This window comes from Dama dama, chromosome 6 (genome assembly GCF_033118175.1).
Source record: "Dama dama isolate Ldn47 chromosome 6, ASM3311817v1, whole genome shotgun sequence".
Taxonomy (NCBI): Eukaryota; Metazoa; Chordata; class Mammalia; order Artiodactyla; family Cervidae; genus Dama; species Dama dama.
The window spans coordinates 47,536,880-47,554,355 of NC_083686.1; the positions used below are offsets into that span (position 1 = coordinate 47,536,880).

General features: G+C 42.2%; 1 protein-coding gene across 1 annotated transcript; it reads right to left on the reverse strand.

Moving 5' to 3' along the window:
- Positions 1-3,633: 3,633 nt before the first annotated feature.
- LOC133058574 (cytochrome c oxidase subunit 7C, mitochondrial-like) lies at positions 3,634-3,850 on the reverse strand. Its single transcript, XM_061145283.1, has one exon. It carries the CDS (start codon positions 3,848-3,850, stop codon positions 3,659-3,661), a length of 192 nt encoding a protein of 63 aa, XP_061001266.1. The 3' UTR covers positions 3,634-3,658.
- Positions 3,851-17,476: the final 13,626 nt, after the last annotated feature.

A 17,476-nucleotide genomic window follows, 5' to 3' on the forward strand; every position in this document is an offset into this window, starting at 1 on the left:
ATTTGGGTTAAAATGCTGTGATTGGCCAGGAGGGGTTGTAGAGGGACCACCGTGGTCAGGTCTTGCACCACCCTGTATCCCCCTCTGGCTTAACAATCAGAAGAATAAGAGTGTTGCACAGAGACTGGCAGGGCACCAAGAGGCCGTGTTTAGAATTTTATCCACATGGGGTTGTAAACCCTTCTTCACTTCCAACTTTGTAGGATATTGTCCCTTGTTAGTATAGGCAATTTCTGGCCTAAGGCTAATCCTTAGAGGTTGGGCATTTATGGCCCTTCCAGGGAGTCCTTTGTCCCATACTGAAGAGTCTACTGCCTGTAGTATATAGCTGGGAATAGAATTGCTCTTATGGCTGGTCTGTCTTAGAGTCAAAATAAGGGGCTTCTCAATGGCCTCCTAATGGACACCAAGGGAGCTCAGGAGGTCCCTCCCAAGGAGAGGGGTAGGACACTGAGGTATAGCTAGAAAGACGTGTGAAATCAACCACTGGACAAGTGAGAGGCCCAGTGAAATAATGGGTGCAAAGCTTTCCATTGACAACAGTCACAGTGCAGCTTTTGGAGGAGAGAGGTCCAACATGAGAAATTAAGGCAGAGTAAGTGGTTCCCATATCAATTAATCAATTGTCACGTAAAGGACTACCCAAGGCTCATTGATAGAGATAGACTTCTCATTGGCAGGTGGGGGGGACCCATCAGAATTCCCGGGCCACCTCGGTCATCCAGCACGGCTGTCTCAGGAGCAGGAGCCGCCTTCTCCTACAGGACTGAGGGCAGTCTCTCTTCCAATGAACTCTTTGTTTGCAAGTTGGGCATGGTCTGGGGGGCTCTTTCTGGCAATCCAGGCCCAGTGGCCAGTTAACTTGCATTTATAATGTTGCTCCTTGTTGGTCTTAACTCCAGACAGATAGCTGGACTTTCTCGGACCCCTTGGGTTGGCCTGGGGTAACAGGTGTGGCTGTCAGCAACGGCTGTCAGTTACACAGGAGCCCTGGCCTATCTCTTCTCACACTGGGCTCTCTCTTCTCCTGAGCTTGCTCTCTGTTATTAAACACCCAAAGGCCACATCCAGGAGTGGGGCATGGGCGTTTGTGAGCCAAATTGTAACTTTAGGAGTTTCCTATTATCAGGGGCAGACTGGCTATGCTCCCAGCGGGGACTGACCTTCAGAGCTGGAGGGCTCTTTACTGGTATGTTTCCTAAATGTCTCCATAAGCCGCCCGTGAAGAAGGACTGGATTTCCCTTTTCTTCCTGGGTCACTCCTTAACCCTTTTCCTAGTTAACTGACTTTTTTATATATACTTTCCCATCCCTTCTAATTGGATCATGTGCTTCTGGGAATTATAATTCCAAGAGGGTTCCTGATTTGAGACTGCATCTTCACTCGTAGCATCATGTTCAGGTTGATTTCCGGCAAGCTGGTCAGCACGCCCCGAGCTACTATCCAGACTTTCTGTTTTCCTCAGGAGTATAGCAGGTAGATAGAACTCCTTGCACATCCTTCCAAGTTAAATCATAGACCAGAATGAGGGCATGAAACCTTTCAACAAATTTACTAGGGTCCTCAGAAAATCTACCCAGTTCCTGTTTGCACTGGGCTAACTCGGTTAAAGAGAAGGGCACCAGTATTCTGATTGTCCCTTCAGCATTTGCCACTTCCCTAAGACAGTACAGTTTCTCTGGTCCTGGGCGATAGGAAGCTCCACTGTGTGTTACCCCAGAAGGACTAGTCTCTGTTTCTTAAGGTAACAGAGGGTAAGGAGAGACATAGGGAGGTGGAGTTTGAGGGACATAGGGAGGTGGAGTTTGGGGTTAGTCAGAGGGGCCAGGAGAAGTAGGTGGCTCTAGAGAAACAGGTGACTCTGGAGAAGTAGGTGGCTTGGGAGAGGTCGGAATACTGTCAGGAGCAGGGAGAGCCCGGTTGCCCTGCTGAGAGACAGGGGAGCTTAGAAGGGGAACACCCAAAATGTCAGGAGAGTCTTCTGGTTGTCCAGGTTTTAAATGACAAGAGCTGTATAGGGTGGGATTTTGGTAAAGGAGCACAAAGGCCTGAACATAGGGAATCTCACTCCACTCTCCCATTCTGCAGCATTAAAGATCCAGTTGCAGAATGGCATTATACTTTAGAAACTCATATTCAGATCATTTGTCTCTGTTCCCCAAATTATACAAAGACCAGGCACTGCTGTAGTAGACCTGAAGTTTCTCCCTTTTTAATCCTCTGATTTCAAAGAATTTCCAATTCTTAAGGATACACTCCAGAGGTGTTTCTTCTGGCTTAGAAAGGGATTTTCCCATGTAGTACTCTACAACCAATAAAAAGAGAGCACTCCTAAAATGGAATCCTAGAAGCATTGACCAGGAAACCTGAAGGGATTTAGGGTGTTCCCCAAATTCCCTTCAAACCCGATTGGATTTCAAGCATCCTCTATGCGCCAGTTGATTTCTGATCAGACGTCTCACACCCTCCTTGTGACCTTGCACTAGGTGCCTGCCCCAGTACAGCCAGAGAAGCGTTTTTGAACCAGTCCAGATATGTTTCCAGGACTTTCCTGAAGAGAGATCCCTTGTCTGTAAAGCTTATGCTCTCCAGTTTATGCTGGAGTGTATTTCTTGAGACTGAGCATCCACAAAGTTTATAATTTGGGCTTCTGGTTAGCTGCCAGCCCAATAGGCTGTCTGTAGCAATGTGCAGGCTGCCAAGGCTTGGAGTGAAGGAGAGCCAATAGATGCAAAGAGGAACCCTTGGAAAACTTGGAGATAGGCATATGAGAAACATGCTCGCTAGCCCAAAACCAAAGGATGGACTTGGACACACAAAACACAGCGAAAGCAAGACTTTTAGTGACTGTCTTGTAAGATCAGGTGTCTGGTGAGCAGGCACACCCAGGACAGTTTCAGCAATAATTTATTCTCTAGTGCAAGTCCCTCCCCCAGTTCCTCATTGGCTGAGTACTATTGGGTGGACAATCTTCCCAGAGGATGCCTAAGTTTATTCCCTTCCTCCTTATGATCTGGCCCCTCACTAACATCTTGTTTTCCTCTTTCTCATGCAGTTATTCCTCTTCTTATGTTTTGAATTCACCAATAGAATGAGCCCGCCCGAAACCCTAGGTATCCCACCTTCCTTTTGTTTGCCCAGACTTTCCAGTTTTGTAACTCCTGCGGTCGCTACAGCAGCAATGTCATTATTCAAGCTAGTTATTAATAGTTCCTCATTCTTAAGTTAGCCTTTATTCTTGAAAATGGACCATTAAACATGAATGTTTCCTATGGGAACTAAGGAAGATGGCATGGGGTTCAAGGCTTGAGGGCCAGGCCAGGAGGCAGAGAAATTCTCATAGTAGATTTCTGGGCATACAGTGAGGTGAGAGACCAGACAGCAGAAGAACCCCAAATGCCTCTACATAGTAAGGTGGATTCTTTTTTTTTTTTTTTTATCAAATGCATATTTAATTAAGAAACTAATAATGCAATATTACCCAAATAAAATGTAAGCACATGTTCAATTATCATGTTCTACATTTCAGAGAAGAGGCGTTAAGGATTTATGCCATAAGTTTATTTACAAACATATCTAGGGTGCTGAGTTCAAGGGCTTGATCCTTTTAAGAGACTGTACCTCTTAATATGTTCCTCTTCCTATCTGTCTCATGGATTACTTTTTAAGCATTTGGTGTCTTACTATAAAGAAAGGTGCAGCAAATCCAGACCCAAAGAACAAAGTCATCATAGCTAGTAACCTCCACTTGTTTTCCACTGAAAATGGTATATTCTTCCCTGGACCCTCCTCGTAGTGGCTCCGACGAACCACAGAGGTTGTGAACCTCTGCATGCTCTGTCCCAACATAGTGCTATTGGAAGCTCTACAAAAGATCCAGAGACTGAAGGCGGAAGAAATGGCGGCCGCAAACCGCGCGCTGCTTCCTCATGACCTTGTTGCCCCAACTGTAAGGATCGAAAGGGAAGATGGGAAATGCTGTAAGGTGGATTCTTAACCACTGGAACACCAGGGAAGCCCAAGGCCAATCATTTCGATTTGCCCAATTCACAGTCCATAGCTGGTATATCTCAGGACCCTCCCATGTGTGTGCACATATCTCTTAGCCAAGAAGGATTCTACCTCAAAGGCCTGTGGGTAGCCTTGTATTAGCATCATTCTCCTTTGACCACCGAGGAGCCTTCTGCACATGTGAGGGTCAGGGAGGTCTCCTGACTTCAAGAATGAGAAATATGTTGTCTGGGCAGGGCCCAGCCTCCTCCCTTAATTGTCTTGCTATTCCTGTCTTGGAGTTTTGGGTGAATCTCCAACAGATTTACCTGCTCCCCACCGTGGAGAGGGTAGGGTGTGGTGAGGGGTGGGGATAGGGTTGATCACCGCTAACTACAAAGGAGTCTGGAAAATGCTGTCTAGCTATGAGCCCAGAAAGGAAAGAAACCAAGTTTTGGTGAGCAGCCGTCCATTTCTGCTGTAAAAACCTACCTTATATATCCTGTGGGCCTTGTGCTAAGCTTGTTTGGCAATTATATCAATTACCTCTCCATCCTGAGATCATTGCCTTTGCTAGGTTTTCTCTGGGGGTTCCCTCATAGCTCAGTTGGTAAAGAATCTGCCTACAATGCAGTAGATCCCAGTTCAATCCCTGAGTCAGGAAGATCTGCTGGAAAAGGGATAGGCTACCCATTCCAGTATTCTTGGGCCTCCCTTGTGGCTCAGCTGGTAAAGAATCTGCCTGCAATGTGGGAGACCTGAGTTCAATCCCTGGGTTGGGAAGATTCCCTGGAGAAGGAAAAGGCTACCCACTCCAGTATTCTGACCTGGAGAATTCCAAGGGGGTTGCAAAGAGGTGGACACAACTGAGAAACTTTCACTTCACTTATTCAGATTTTCTCTCATTCTGACTTTTTTTCCAACTGCAGAAACAAGATACGTACTCAGGATGCAAAGGGCCATCTCATCAGAGGTTTTTTTCCTCCTCCCTTTTTTACAAAGAGGTAATGTTTTAATTTATAATAATTATTATGATTTATCATTTTGTCCCTTGGTGGCACATAGCAAGAAATTTTATGATTCCAGATCCTTTCCTTTGTACCTTGTAAGTTTGAATTATATTGTCCCTGTAGTCAGTTAACTATGAAGTTGCTTTTAATTTATTTCCCAAATATCGTAAGTCAAATAGAATGCTCATATGAATTTTTAATTACCTTGTTCTTCATTGAATGTCATTGCTATTTAAATAGTTACTGTATATTTTTTTACTCTTCACATATAGGATGTGAGTTACTTGTATAACTGATAACAGCATCATCCAGTTTGCCCTGCTCTGTGAATGCATCCATTATATGTAAATTCATTGCTGCTACCTCAGTTTTTGTGTTTACAACCTGCCTGGTTTAAATTTCATTTCAAAGGCCATGGCCTTTTCATTTTTGTCGGAGTCTGTTCTAGGACCTCAAATCGCCATTTGCTTTCTTACTCTGCATGGAAATGAATGAAGCCCATTATTGGCACTGCCCTCTGCTTCCTCCTGCCTCCCTTATTTCTTGCAGCATGAGCACATCAAGTTCAGTCAGAACATGTTGAGACTATTTTTCTTTTTATCAGAAGACAAGAATCTCTACTAAGAGATAGTACTTTTATGGTATGATAAAGATGTTCTGATCTAGCAAAAAACAGAAGTATTTTTCTTTGAAGAGGTGAAATAAGGAGAAACCATCCATGTTACTTCAGGCTCTCAATTATGCTTATTAATTTTTTCAAAAAAAGATTATTCTCTGACTCTAGGATAAGCTCAGTTCCTGTTTTACATTGACAAGTGTTTATTTCTCACTCGAATCATGTGTCCACAGTGGGTTGACTGCACCTATGCTCCATCATCGTGCATCTGGGACTCAAGCTTAGGAGAGAGCCTAGCTGCAGGTCTCCTGGGAGGATCACATCACCTCCACCTACACTGGCCAAGCCAGTCTCAATGGGGCAGAGTCTGCTCGAGGAGGTGGAAAGTGTTTTTGGATAATAATGCAGTCTATTACAATTCTCTTTTCTTAAAAAAAAAACAAGAAGAAGATATGTATAGTTTGGTTAGTTGTTTAATTTTAGTTAGCCTTTGATTAGTAGTTATTTAATTATCTTTGTTTCTTTGCCTTTTTTTACCTAATACATTATTATATTTTCTCATGTTGATAAAGTGTCTTGTGCACAATAACTATTAACAGCTGGTTAAGACTCCATAGCATGGTTATATCTAATTTACTTAACGTTCCTCTTTTGATATTTAAGTGGCTTTGTTTAGGGTTACATTCAAATGGACAGACTCAATACCTAGAAATCATGAACACCTTTTTTTTTCATACAGTCTATTCAAAAGAGAGAGAGGTTATTAAGAGGTTGGGATTAACACACACATACTACTATATATAAAATAGATATAAAATAGACCTACCATATAGGTCCTTGTTGGATACTCAGTGTTTTATAATAACCTATAAGGGAAGAGAATCTGACAAAGAATATACACATATTGATACATACATAGGTGAAAATGAAAAGTCACTCAGTCATGTCCGACTCTTTGGGACCCTATGGACCGTAGCCTGCCAGGCTCCTCCGTCCATGGGATTCTCCAGGCAAGAGTACTGGAGTGGGTAGCTGGTCCCTTACCCAGGGATCTTCCCAACCCAGGGATCCAACCCAGGTATCCCTCATTGCAGGCAGATTCTTTACTGTCTGAGCTATCAGGGAAGCCCAAGAATACTGGAATGGGTAGCCTATCCCTTCTCCAGGGTATCTTCCCGACTCAGGGATGGAACCGGGGTCCCCTGCATTGCAGGCGGATTCTTTATCAGCTGAACTACCAGGGATATATGCATATATATCACTGAATCACTGTGCTGTATATATACATATAAATATATGTATGTATGTATATGTCTGAAACTTGTACAACTTTGTAAATCAACTATACTTCAATTTAAAAAATAAAATTAGAAAAAATAGATATCAAAAAAGAGAGAGACAGGTTATTTGTCTTTGATAAATGGAAAAAGTAATGAACTTCTCTAAGAAGGTGGTGGGTTTCGACCCTGTTTTAGCCAAGTCTCAAGGCACTGGGTTTTGTTTGCGATTATCAGACTTTAGACTTTCTATGGGGAAATGGAGGAATACCCTTTGCCTGCCTTTCTCCACAGATAAGTGTCTTTTCTCGAATGGAAGCTCCCTATGGCAGAGAAGGTTAGCTTTCTACTAAACATCCCTGCTGGTCCTCCCTGTGACGCAGTAGAGTTGCTACTGGAAAGGGGCTGCCAGACAGGGGCTGTGTTTCCCAGCTCCCCTGCCATCTTCATGGAGTCTTGAGTGACTAGTTGTCACCAGCAGAAGGTGACCAAGTGATACGTGTCACTGCCAGACAAGGAGATTAGAAAGTGTTATTTCTCCTGTCTCTCCCTTTCTGCTTGTGATAAGGAGGCCTGCGGGAAAGGCTGAGCCACCAGAAGAAGGGAGCCTACGTCCCTGAATCACTGCAAAGAGGAAAGCCAGCCCTTTGACGGGGGCGCGCGTCTCAGGCTGCTCTGTGTGACTGAGCCATAGTTGTGTTGGGGCTTATTCATTACTCAACTAGCACTGCCCTGACCAAGACATCCCATCCAGTGCTTTCTCCAGAGGCTAAAGGGTATACAAATTAAAGGGAATACCTTACAGATGTAAAGAACAGACTTTTGAGCTCTGTGGGAGAAGGCGAGGGTGGAATGATTTGAGAGAATAGCATTGAAATGTGTATATTATCACATGTGAAACAGATCGTCAGTCCAGGTTCGATGCATGAGACAGGGTGCTCGGGGCTGGTGCACTGGGATGACCCTGAGGGATGGGTTGGGGAGGGAGGTTGGGCGGGGGGCGTTCAGGATGGGGAACACGTGTACACCCATGGCTGATTCATGTGAATGTATGGCAAAAACCACCACAATATTGTAAAGTAATTAGCCTCCAATTAAAATAAATTAAAAAATAATAATAAAGGGAATACCTTTCAGCAGTCATCCTATGCCCCTCTGAGCACAGGAAAGAGAGAAAGAGGAATATTCAAGTTACAAAATATGAGTGTTGTGCTCAAAATAATTTCTCCTCTAGAAATTGTTATGCTGCCTTGAATGAATATTTGTTTAGTAAATAACACCTAGAGGGGTCAGTACAGGCAGGGAGCCTATCTGCTCAACTCCCAGAGTCCTTTTTCAGATTTTAAACTCAGCTTACAGGTAAAATACCACGCTCTTTTGAACTGGCAAAGTGAGGAGCGTAATACAACTGTTAAGAGGGGACCTCACACCAGTCAGAATGGTCATCATCGAAAAGTCTATAATAATAGAGGCTGAGAGGGTGGGGAGAAAGGGAACCCTCCTAGACTACTGGCAGGAATGTAAGTTGGTGCAGCCTCTGTGAGAACAGTATGGGAGGTGCTTAAAAAACTGAAAATAGAGTTACAGTATGATTCTGCAATCCCACTCCTGGGCATACATCTTGAGAAAACTCTGATTTGAAAGGTTACATGCACCCCCATGTTCAGAGCAGCACCAGTTACAATAGCCAAGACATGAAGCAACCTAAATGTCCACTGACAGATGAATGGATAAAGAAAATGTGGTATGTATTGATATATACAATGGAATACTACTCAGCCATAAGAACAAAAGAAATAATGCCATCTGCAGAAACATGGATGGACTTGTAATATAAGTGAAGTAAATAGATAGAGAAAGACAAATATATATGATATTACTTATAAAATACAACACAAATGAACCTATCTATGAAACAAACAGACTCACAGACATGAAGAACAGACTTGTGTTGCCAAACAGGGAGGGGAAGGGGGAAGGGATGGATTGGGAGTTTTGGATTAGCAGATATAAGCTATTACATACAGAATAAACAACAAGGTCCAACTGTATGGCACAGGGAACTATAGTCAATATTTTACAATAACCTAAAATGGAGAAGACTCTATAATTGAGAAGAATCTGCTCATTCTCTAATCTGAACAGGCTGCTTCCCAGGTTGGCTGCACGCCTGTTGTCCTGGAGCTTCCCTCGAGTCCTACTTGAGAAATACTTTCACCTGTCTCCTGTGTTGGATTCTCCATTGCCAGGACCGTGTCTTCCTCTTAACTGGTTTACTCCCGTGACTTCCTAAAAAAGAGTACATTGCTGTTGTTTAGTCTCTAAATCATGTCCGACTCTCTGCAACCCCATGGACTATAGCCTGCCAGGCTCCTCTGTCCATAGGATTTCCCAGGCAAGAATACTGGAGTGGGTTGCCATTTCCTCCTCCAGGATATCTTCCCAACTGAGGAATGAACCAGGGTCCCTTGCATTACAGGCAGATTCTTTATCACTGAGCCACCAGAAAGTTGGTTATTTTTCCTTTTTTGAGGATTTACCTGCAAATTTTATTGTCTTACCTTGTCAGTACAATCCATTGAGATTGAGAAATTATTAGAATAGGAAACATTTTTTTTCAATCTTTTATCCCAAGCTTTGAACAAGTATGACAGAAATTCTAAAATAACAATGGCTTGAACAAGATTCAGGTTTTGTCTTTCTCTTAATAATGTTGACATGTGTAACCCTGGGCTGGATTTCCATGGTGGTAAAGAATCTGCCTGCTAGTGCAGGAGACATGGGTTCGATCCCTGGGCCAGGAAGATCCCACATGCTGCAGAGCAACTAAGCCCAACTGACACAACTATTGATCCTGTGCTCCAGAGCCCAGGAATCCCAACTAGTGGGCCCATGAGCCGTAGAGCCTGTACTCCACAAGAGAAGCCACCGGCATGAGAAGTTCATGCAACACAACTAGGCAGTAGTTCAAACTTTCCAGAGCTAGAGAAAAACCTTCACAGTGGCGAAGACTCAGCACAGCCATAAATAAATAACTAAATAAATTTTTAATAAAGTAATCCTAGGCTGTTATGATGGCCCCACAGTCTTTGGGAACCCAGGCCATTTCAATCTTGTTGCTCACTATCCTCTACAGACAGATTCCACTTCACCATTCAAGATAACTCCTTCAGTGCCAGGCTTTGCATCCTCATTCAAACTGTCAAGAATAAGAAAGGGGAAAGAGGGTGAGGGGAGGGAGGTTAAGGAGGGAGGGAATATACATCTTATTATGGTTGATGCACATTGTTGTATGACAGAAACCAACACAACATTGCAAAGCAATTTTCCTCTAATTACAAAATAAATTAAAAAAAAAAAAAAGAATAAGAAAGGGGAAGGAAAAAGGACACCCTTGAAGGACACTTCCTAAAAGTTGCACATGCTGCTTCCACTTATATCCCATTGATGAGGACTTTGTCATGTGATTGTGTTAACATTCTATCCTTATTTTATGCTTACTTTCATGATATCTACCACAGATTTTTGTGGTACCCCTATATCTGCATTGTGACTATTATTGGATTTTAAGCACATGGTATGAAGTAAATACGCTTCTTAATTTGTATCACTTTCTATCTTTAATTTATAACCAGATGTCAGCTGTCATCAACCACGTTTTCTGTCATATAGATGAATTGTCATTCTATCCGCAGAAGAAAACTCACCTCACAAATCAGTAATTTTTGAAGTTTAACCTGGTTGTCTTCCAGGGGAATTTTTCTATGTTGTTGACTTTAGGCTTCCAAGTTATTTTTAAGTTTCTTGGTGGTAGAGAGCATGTGACGTGAAGAAACGGAGATGCTGCTCTTTCCTGCCATGTGGAGGAAAATGGTTTCATTGAGAAAAAAAAGATGAAAAGAAGGGCAAAGGAGAAAGAAGAGTCTTGGCAGTATTCAAACCCCTCTTCTGTTTCTGAGACACAGCTGCCTGTTTGCCCTTCCCATGGCTCGCTTCAAACTTCATGGATCCTGTTGGTCAATAAATGCTCCCTTAAGAGACTGAGATTAACATATACATACCGCTATATATAAAATAGATGATCAACAGGGACCTACTGTGTAGCACAGGAAACGCTCCTCAGTACTCTATGATAACCTATGTGGGAAAAGAATCTGAAATAGAATAGATATATGTGTACTGTGAATTATAAATTGGCACTTGCCATCTACCTATCTTCCTCTACAAGGATTAAGCCACGTGCTGCTGAAGCTGCCGACCTTCAATATCCCCTGAAAGGAATTCAGGGCGGAGAGCAGAAATGAGGTACTCTGTGCTCAGGGAAAAACTGGCAGGACAGGTCTCAGGTCTTCAGATACTTAGATATTTTCAGGAGCTGATTATATGAGTTCAGTTCTTGTATCTTCTCATATCTAGAAAAGCACTGAAATCCTTCATGGTGATGACTGCTCCTCGTGACTAACAGAGCGTCACAAGACTAGTAGAAACCTTAAGGAAATATATGTGCTTGATTGCATGTATTCCTCCTTCACCAAAAATCACATATATATTGACCTTTTCCCCCTCACTTCTTTGAAGCAGTCTCTCAGAGCTATCCGAGGTGCCATCGCCTGGGCTGCAATCCTAATTTTGCCCCAAATAAAACTTAACTTGCAACTTTCATGTCATACACTTAAGTCAAAAATATGTATAACTAAATCGCTTTGCTGCACACTTGAAACTAACACAATATTGCAAATCAACTATAGTTCAATATAAATTTTAAATTAAAAAAATCAACATTAAAAAAAACAAATAAATGCTCCCTTTTGTCCAAGCCAGTTTAATTCATATTTCTGTCACTTGAAAACAATGATCTTGACTGATTCATAGCCAAGCAAAATAGATGCCTGTGTTGCCACAGAGCTTTCTCCTCATACACATGACTAGTTCCTCACCCCCAGCCCTGGGAGAGGTTGGAGAGTGATGGCCAAAGAGTAGAAGTTCTTTATGTGGTGATGGAAAAGTTCCAAAGTGGAAGGTGGTGATGACAACTTCAGACAACTCTGAGCATACCAAAAGCCATCGAATGGGGTAAATAGGTGAATTTCATAGCATGTGAACTATATCTCAATAAAGCTGCTTTTAAAAACTATTTTAAGTTGTAGAATTACCATTTGTACCTATAACATAGTTAAGAAGGGATTCTCCCTGTATCTACCTGAAGCTGATTTAACTTGGGGTCCTGTGAGAGTGGTGACCAAGATGATCTATGTCATAGGGCTTCTCGGTAAAGAATCCACCTGCAGTGCAAGAGACCCAGGTTCAGTTTCTGGGTTGGGAAGATCTCCTGGAGAAAGAAATAACAACCCACTCCAATATTCTTGCCTGGACAGAGGAGTCTGGTGGGCTACAGTCCATGGGGTCACAGGAGTAGAACACGACTTAGTGACTAAACCACCACCACAGAAGACAGGCAAGTTGTGTTCCTGCAGTAGCAGAATAGGAAGTGCCTGTTCTGAGACAGAAACAATCACTGTGTCCTGGGTCACAGGGGTTTCCCAAAGAGGTAAAAGGAGATCAATCCAAAGTAAAGAAGATCTGCTTGAGTGAACATTTTCAATACAGTGAAAACAGTAAGAAAATCTTGAGAAACACTGAGTTCACGTTCTCATATAAGCATTAGATTCTTTTTCATTTAAACTTATAATCTTGGCACAAGTTAAACACAAAAGGGCTTATAGAAGACAGGCCTGGACATTTGTAGAGACGTGGATAGACCTAGAGGCTATCCAGTCATACAGAATGAAGTAAGAGAAAAACAAATATCGTATAATATTGCTAATATGTGTGGAGTGTAGAAAAATAATACAGATGAACTTATTTGCAAAGCAGAAATAGAGACACGGATGTAGAGAACAAACCTCCGGAAACTAAAGGGGGAAGGGGGAGGTGGGACGAATTGGGAGATTGGGATTGACGTATATACACGACTATAAAATAGATAAGTAATGAGAACCTGCTCTACAGCACAGGGAACTCTACTCAGCGCTCTGTGGTGATCTAAATGGGAAGGAAATCCAAAAAGGAGGAGTTACATGTCCAGGTATAAGTTATTCACTTTGCTGTACAGTGGAAAGTAACACATTTGTAAAGCAACGATAATCCAATAAAAACTTTTCTAAAAAGATAGGCTTGTAAAATGAAGAATCATTCATCAGTTTCTTAGATTTATACATTTTTACTTATTCATTTTCATACTTCCTGGGAACCCTCTGTGTGGCAGGCTGAGTGCACAGAGACAGGTGAATAAGACATAGTCCCAGCAAGGAGGAGCTCTTGACCCAGGGTGGAGTCTGAAGTGCTCCAATAATCTCAACCCAGCATGAAAAGTATATGTGAAGTCCTGAATTGGTGCTGGAGTCCTACAGAAGGGAGCTGGCCCAGCGGCCTGAGTCTCCTGGGGAGCCTGGGAGCCCTGGTAGTATGGTCTGCTTCCTTACAGCTCCAGCTACTGTGGGGCTTGTTAACCTGCCTCGTGTGTGCATGCTCCCTTGAATCTGACTCTTTGAGACTCCATAGGCTGTAGCCCACCAGGCTCTTCTGTCCATGGAATTTCCCAGGCAAGATTAATGGAGTGGATTGCCATTTCTTCCTCCAGGGGGTGTTCCCTACCCAGGGATGGAAATCGTGTCTCCTGCATTGACAGGTGGATTCTTTGTCACTGAGCCACCTGGGAAGCCCATTTACCTGCCTAAGCCTCCACTTTCCCACCTGTGAAATGAAGCTAGTTATAGTAAGAAGTGATCACATCTGTGCGCTAGCTGGCCAGACTTGAAAGAAATACAGACCAGACTCTTGTTGGTGAGTTGACTCCCTTGGAAGACTGTTTATATATTTGCCAATATATAAACTTCTGCAAGAAGTTGCCTAAATAGGTTTCAATATCAGATTTTCCATTCATTTATTCATCCCGTAAACATTTAACTTTAATTCACCATGTTTTTTCTTTTTTTAAATTATGTATATTTTAATGTTCTGTTTTATTGTGCTAGTCTACATTGTGTGTGTGCAGGGTGTTTTTTTGTTTTTGTCTGCCACTCTGTGTGGTACATGGCATCTTAGTTCCCTGACCAGGGTACCGAACCCATGCCCCCTGCATTGGCATAACAGAGTCAACCACTGGACCACCGGGGAAGTCCCTGCCATGCTTTCTTTTCTTTTTTTTTAAATTTAGTTCTGTGCATTGTGATTTCTCATTTTATTATTATTTTTTTAATTTATTTTAATTGGAGGCTAATTACTTTACAATATTATGGTAGTTTTTGCCATACATTCACATGAATCAGCCATGGGTACACACGTGTTCCCCATCATCACCCTCCTTCCCCATCCCATCCCTCGGAGTCATTCCAGTGCACCAGCCCTGAGCACCCTGTCTCATGCATTGAACCTGGACTGGTGATCTATTTCACATATACATGTTTCAGTGCTATTCTCTCAAATCATCCCATCCTCGCCTTCTCCCACAGGGTCCAAAAGTCTGTTCTTTACATCTGTGTCTCTTTTGCTGTCTCGCATATAGGGTCATCGTTACCATCTTTCTAAATTCCATATATTTGGGTTAATATACTATATTGGTGTTTTTCTTTCTGAGTTACTTCACTCTGTATAATAGGCTCCAGCTTCATCCACCTCATTAGAACTGATTCAAATGCATTCCTTTTAATAGCTGAATAATATTCCATTGTGTATATGTACCATAGCTTTCTTATCCATTCATCTTCTGATGGACATCTAGATTGTTTCCATGTCCTGGCTATTGTAAACAATGCTGTGATGAGCAATGGAGTACACGTGTCTCTTTCAATTCTGGTTTCCTCAGTGTGTATGGCCAGCAGTGGGATTGCTGGGCCGTATGGCAGTTCTATTTCCAGTTTTTTAAGGAATCTCCACACTGTTCTCCATAGTGGCTGTACTAGTTTGCATTCCCACCAACAGTGTAAGAGGGTTCCCTTTTCTCCACACCCTCTCCAGCATTTATTGTTTGTAGACTTTTTGATAGCAGCCATTCTGACCTGCATGAGATGGTACCTCATTGTGTTTTGATTCACATTTCTCTGATAATGAGTGATGTTGAGCATCTTTTCATGTGTTTGTTAGCTATCTGTATGTCTTCTTTGGAGAAATGTCTGTTTAGTTATTTGGCCCAGTTTTTGATTGGATCACTTATTTTTCTGGAATTGAGCTGCAGGAGTTGCTTGTATAATTTTGAGATTAATTCTTTGTCAGTTGCTTCATTTGCTATTATTTTCTCCCATTCTGAGGGCTGTCTTTTCACCTTGCTTATAGTTTCCTTTGTTGTGCTAAAGCTTTTAAGTTTAATTAGGTCCCATTTGTTTATTTTTGCTTTTATTTCCATTACTCTGGGAGGTGGGTCATAGAGGATCCTGCTATGATTTATGTCAGAGAGTGTTTTGCCTATGTTCTCCTTTAGGAGTTTTATAGTTTCTGGTCTTACATTTAGATCTATGATCCATTTTGAGTTTATTTTTTTGTATGGTGTTAGAAAGTGTTGTAGTTTCATTCTTTTACAAGTGGTTGACCAGTTTTCCCAGCACCACTTGTTAAAGGGGTTGTCTTTTCTCCATTGTATATTCTTGCCTCCTTTATCAAAGATAAGGTGTCCATAGGTGTGTGGATTTATCTCTGGGCTTTCTATTTTGTTCTGTTAATCTATGTTTCTGTCTTTGTGCTAGTATCATACTGTCTTGATGACTGTGGCTTTGTAGTAGAGACTGAAGTCAGGCAGGTTGATTCCTCCTGTTCCAGTCTTCTTTCTCAAGATTGCTTTGGCTAGTCAAGGTTTTTTTGTATTTCCATACAAATTGTGAAATTATTTGTTCTAGTTCTCTGCAAAATACTGCTGGTAGCTTGATAGGGAGTACATTGAATCTATAGATTGCTTTGGGTAGTATACTCATTTTCACTGTATTGATACTTCCAATCATGAACATGGTATATTTCTCCATTCTGCCATGCTTTCTTAACTGGAATATACAACAAGGGTGAGCAGCAGTTTATCAGAGGATATGTGCCCAGTGCTCAGTCACTCAGTCGTGTCTGATTCTTTGCAACCTTGTGGACTGTAGCCAACCAGGCTCTTTAGTCCATGGAATTTTCCAGGCAAGAAAACCAGAGTGGGTTGCCATTCGCTTCTCCAGGGGATCTTCCTGACCCAGGGATCAAACCTGAGTTTCCTGCATCTCCTGCATTGACAGGCAGATTCTTTACCACTGAGCCACCTGGGAAGCCCATAAGAGGATGTAGAGACTCAGAAATTTAATATTGCACATCTTTCCAAAGCATTAAGTTTACCTCTGTGCATGCTAAGTCTCATCAGTTGTGTCTGACTCTTTGCGACCCCATGGACTGTAGCCCACCAGGCTCCTCTGTCCATAGAATTCTTCAGCCAAGAATACTGGAGTGGATTGCTGTTTCCTCCTCCAGGGGATCTTCCCAAGCCGGGGATCAAACCCACATCTCTAATGTCTCCTGCATTGGCAAGTGGGTTCTTTACCACTAGCACCACCTGGGATACCCATAAGTTTACCTAGTGTAAGCAATTCATAACATTTTCATGTTAAAACAAACAGGGGTAAGCCACAGACAGTGCTGTAAAATGCATACAAAGTTTTAGGATAAAGCTTTGCAGGCTCTTGGTAGACTTCTTTATGTCTTACAGGATCCAGGTGGAATTAGTTCCTTCTCTTCTGCCATTAATTGAACATGAGTTGTTAAATAAGTATTGTTGCTGGCCAAACTCTTGGCCTTCTCTACCCACCAAAGCTGAATCAAAAAAATACAAAGACAGAGTTTGGAGGAAATAGAAAGATGGCTTTGATTCTCAGCTGGCAGAGAGAACACAAGGCTTATGCCTCAAGAACTGTGCTCCCTGCTCCATGAGGATTCTAGGGACTTACATAAGCCAAGGGCTCGCAGTCAGGAGTCAGTGATGAGGAACAAGGTGATAGGATCTTGATTTTTTTCCTCTTGCCTTATTTCAAAGACTGTCATAAACTGACGTCAGTAACCCAGTAATTGAGTCTGGCAGTTTGGTGGTGGCTCTTTGGCCTTTTTTTTTCTGATATGTAACTACAAGGGAGGGTGTTGTAAGGGTAAACACAAGATAGGGGATGTATTTAGCATAGCGTCAAAGGAAAAAATGTCAATTGTAGCACCTGTACAGTTAGGAGGCAGAAAAGCAAACCTAGCTACAGACATGCAGAGTTAAGAGCAGTTAAAATGTAAAAAGCTAGGAATGTTCAGACCTGCTCACTGTTCTGTTTATCTTCTTTGTTCTCAGGAAAGGGAAAGAGAAAAACTCAGTCCTCTTTTTTTTTCTTTTCACTGAAACAGTATTTTAGAAGATACAAAATATATACCCCTCCAAAAGTATATAATCTGAACTGAAAGAAGATACATGAACAAATGAATCAAGTAGCTATCTAGAGATGTGTCTTTTTTGAGAAGTAGAAGAGATTGCTTCTGTATCTGTGAGGTCACTACACATTAGACTCCTGCCATGACAGAACTATGAGAA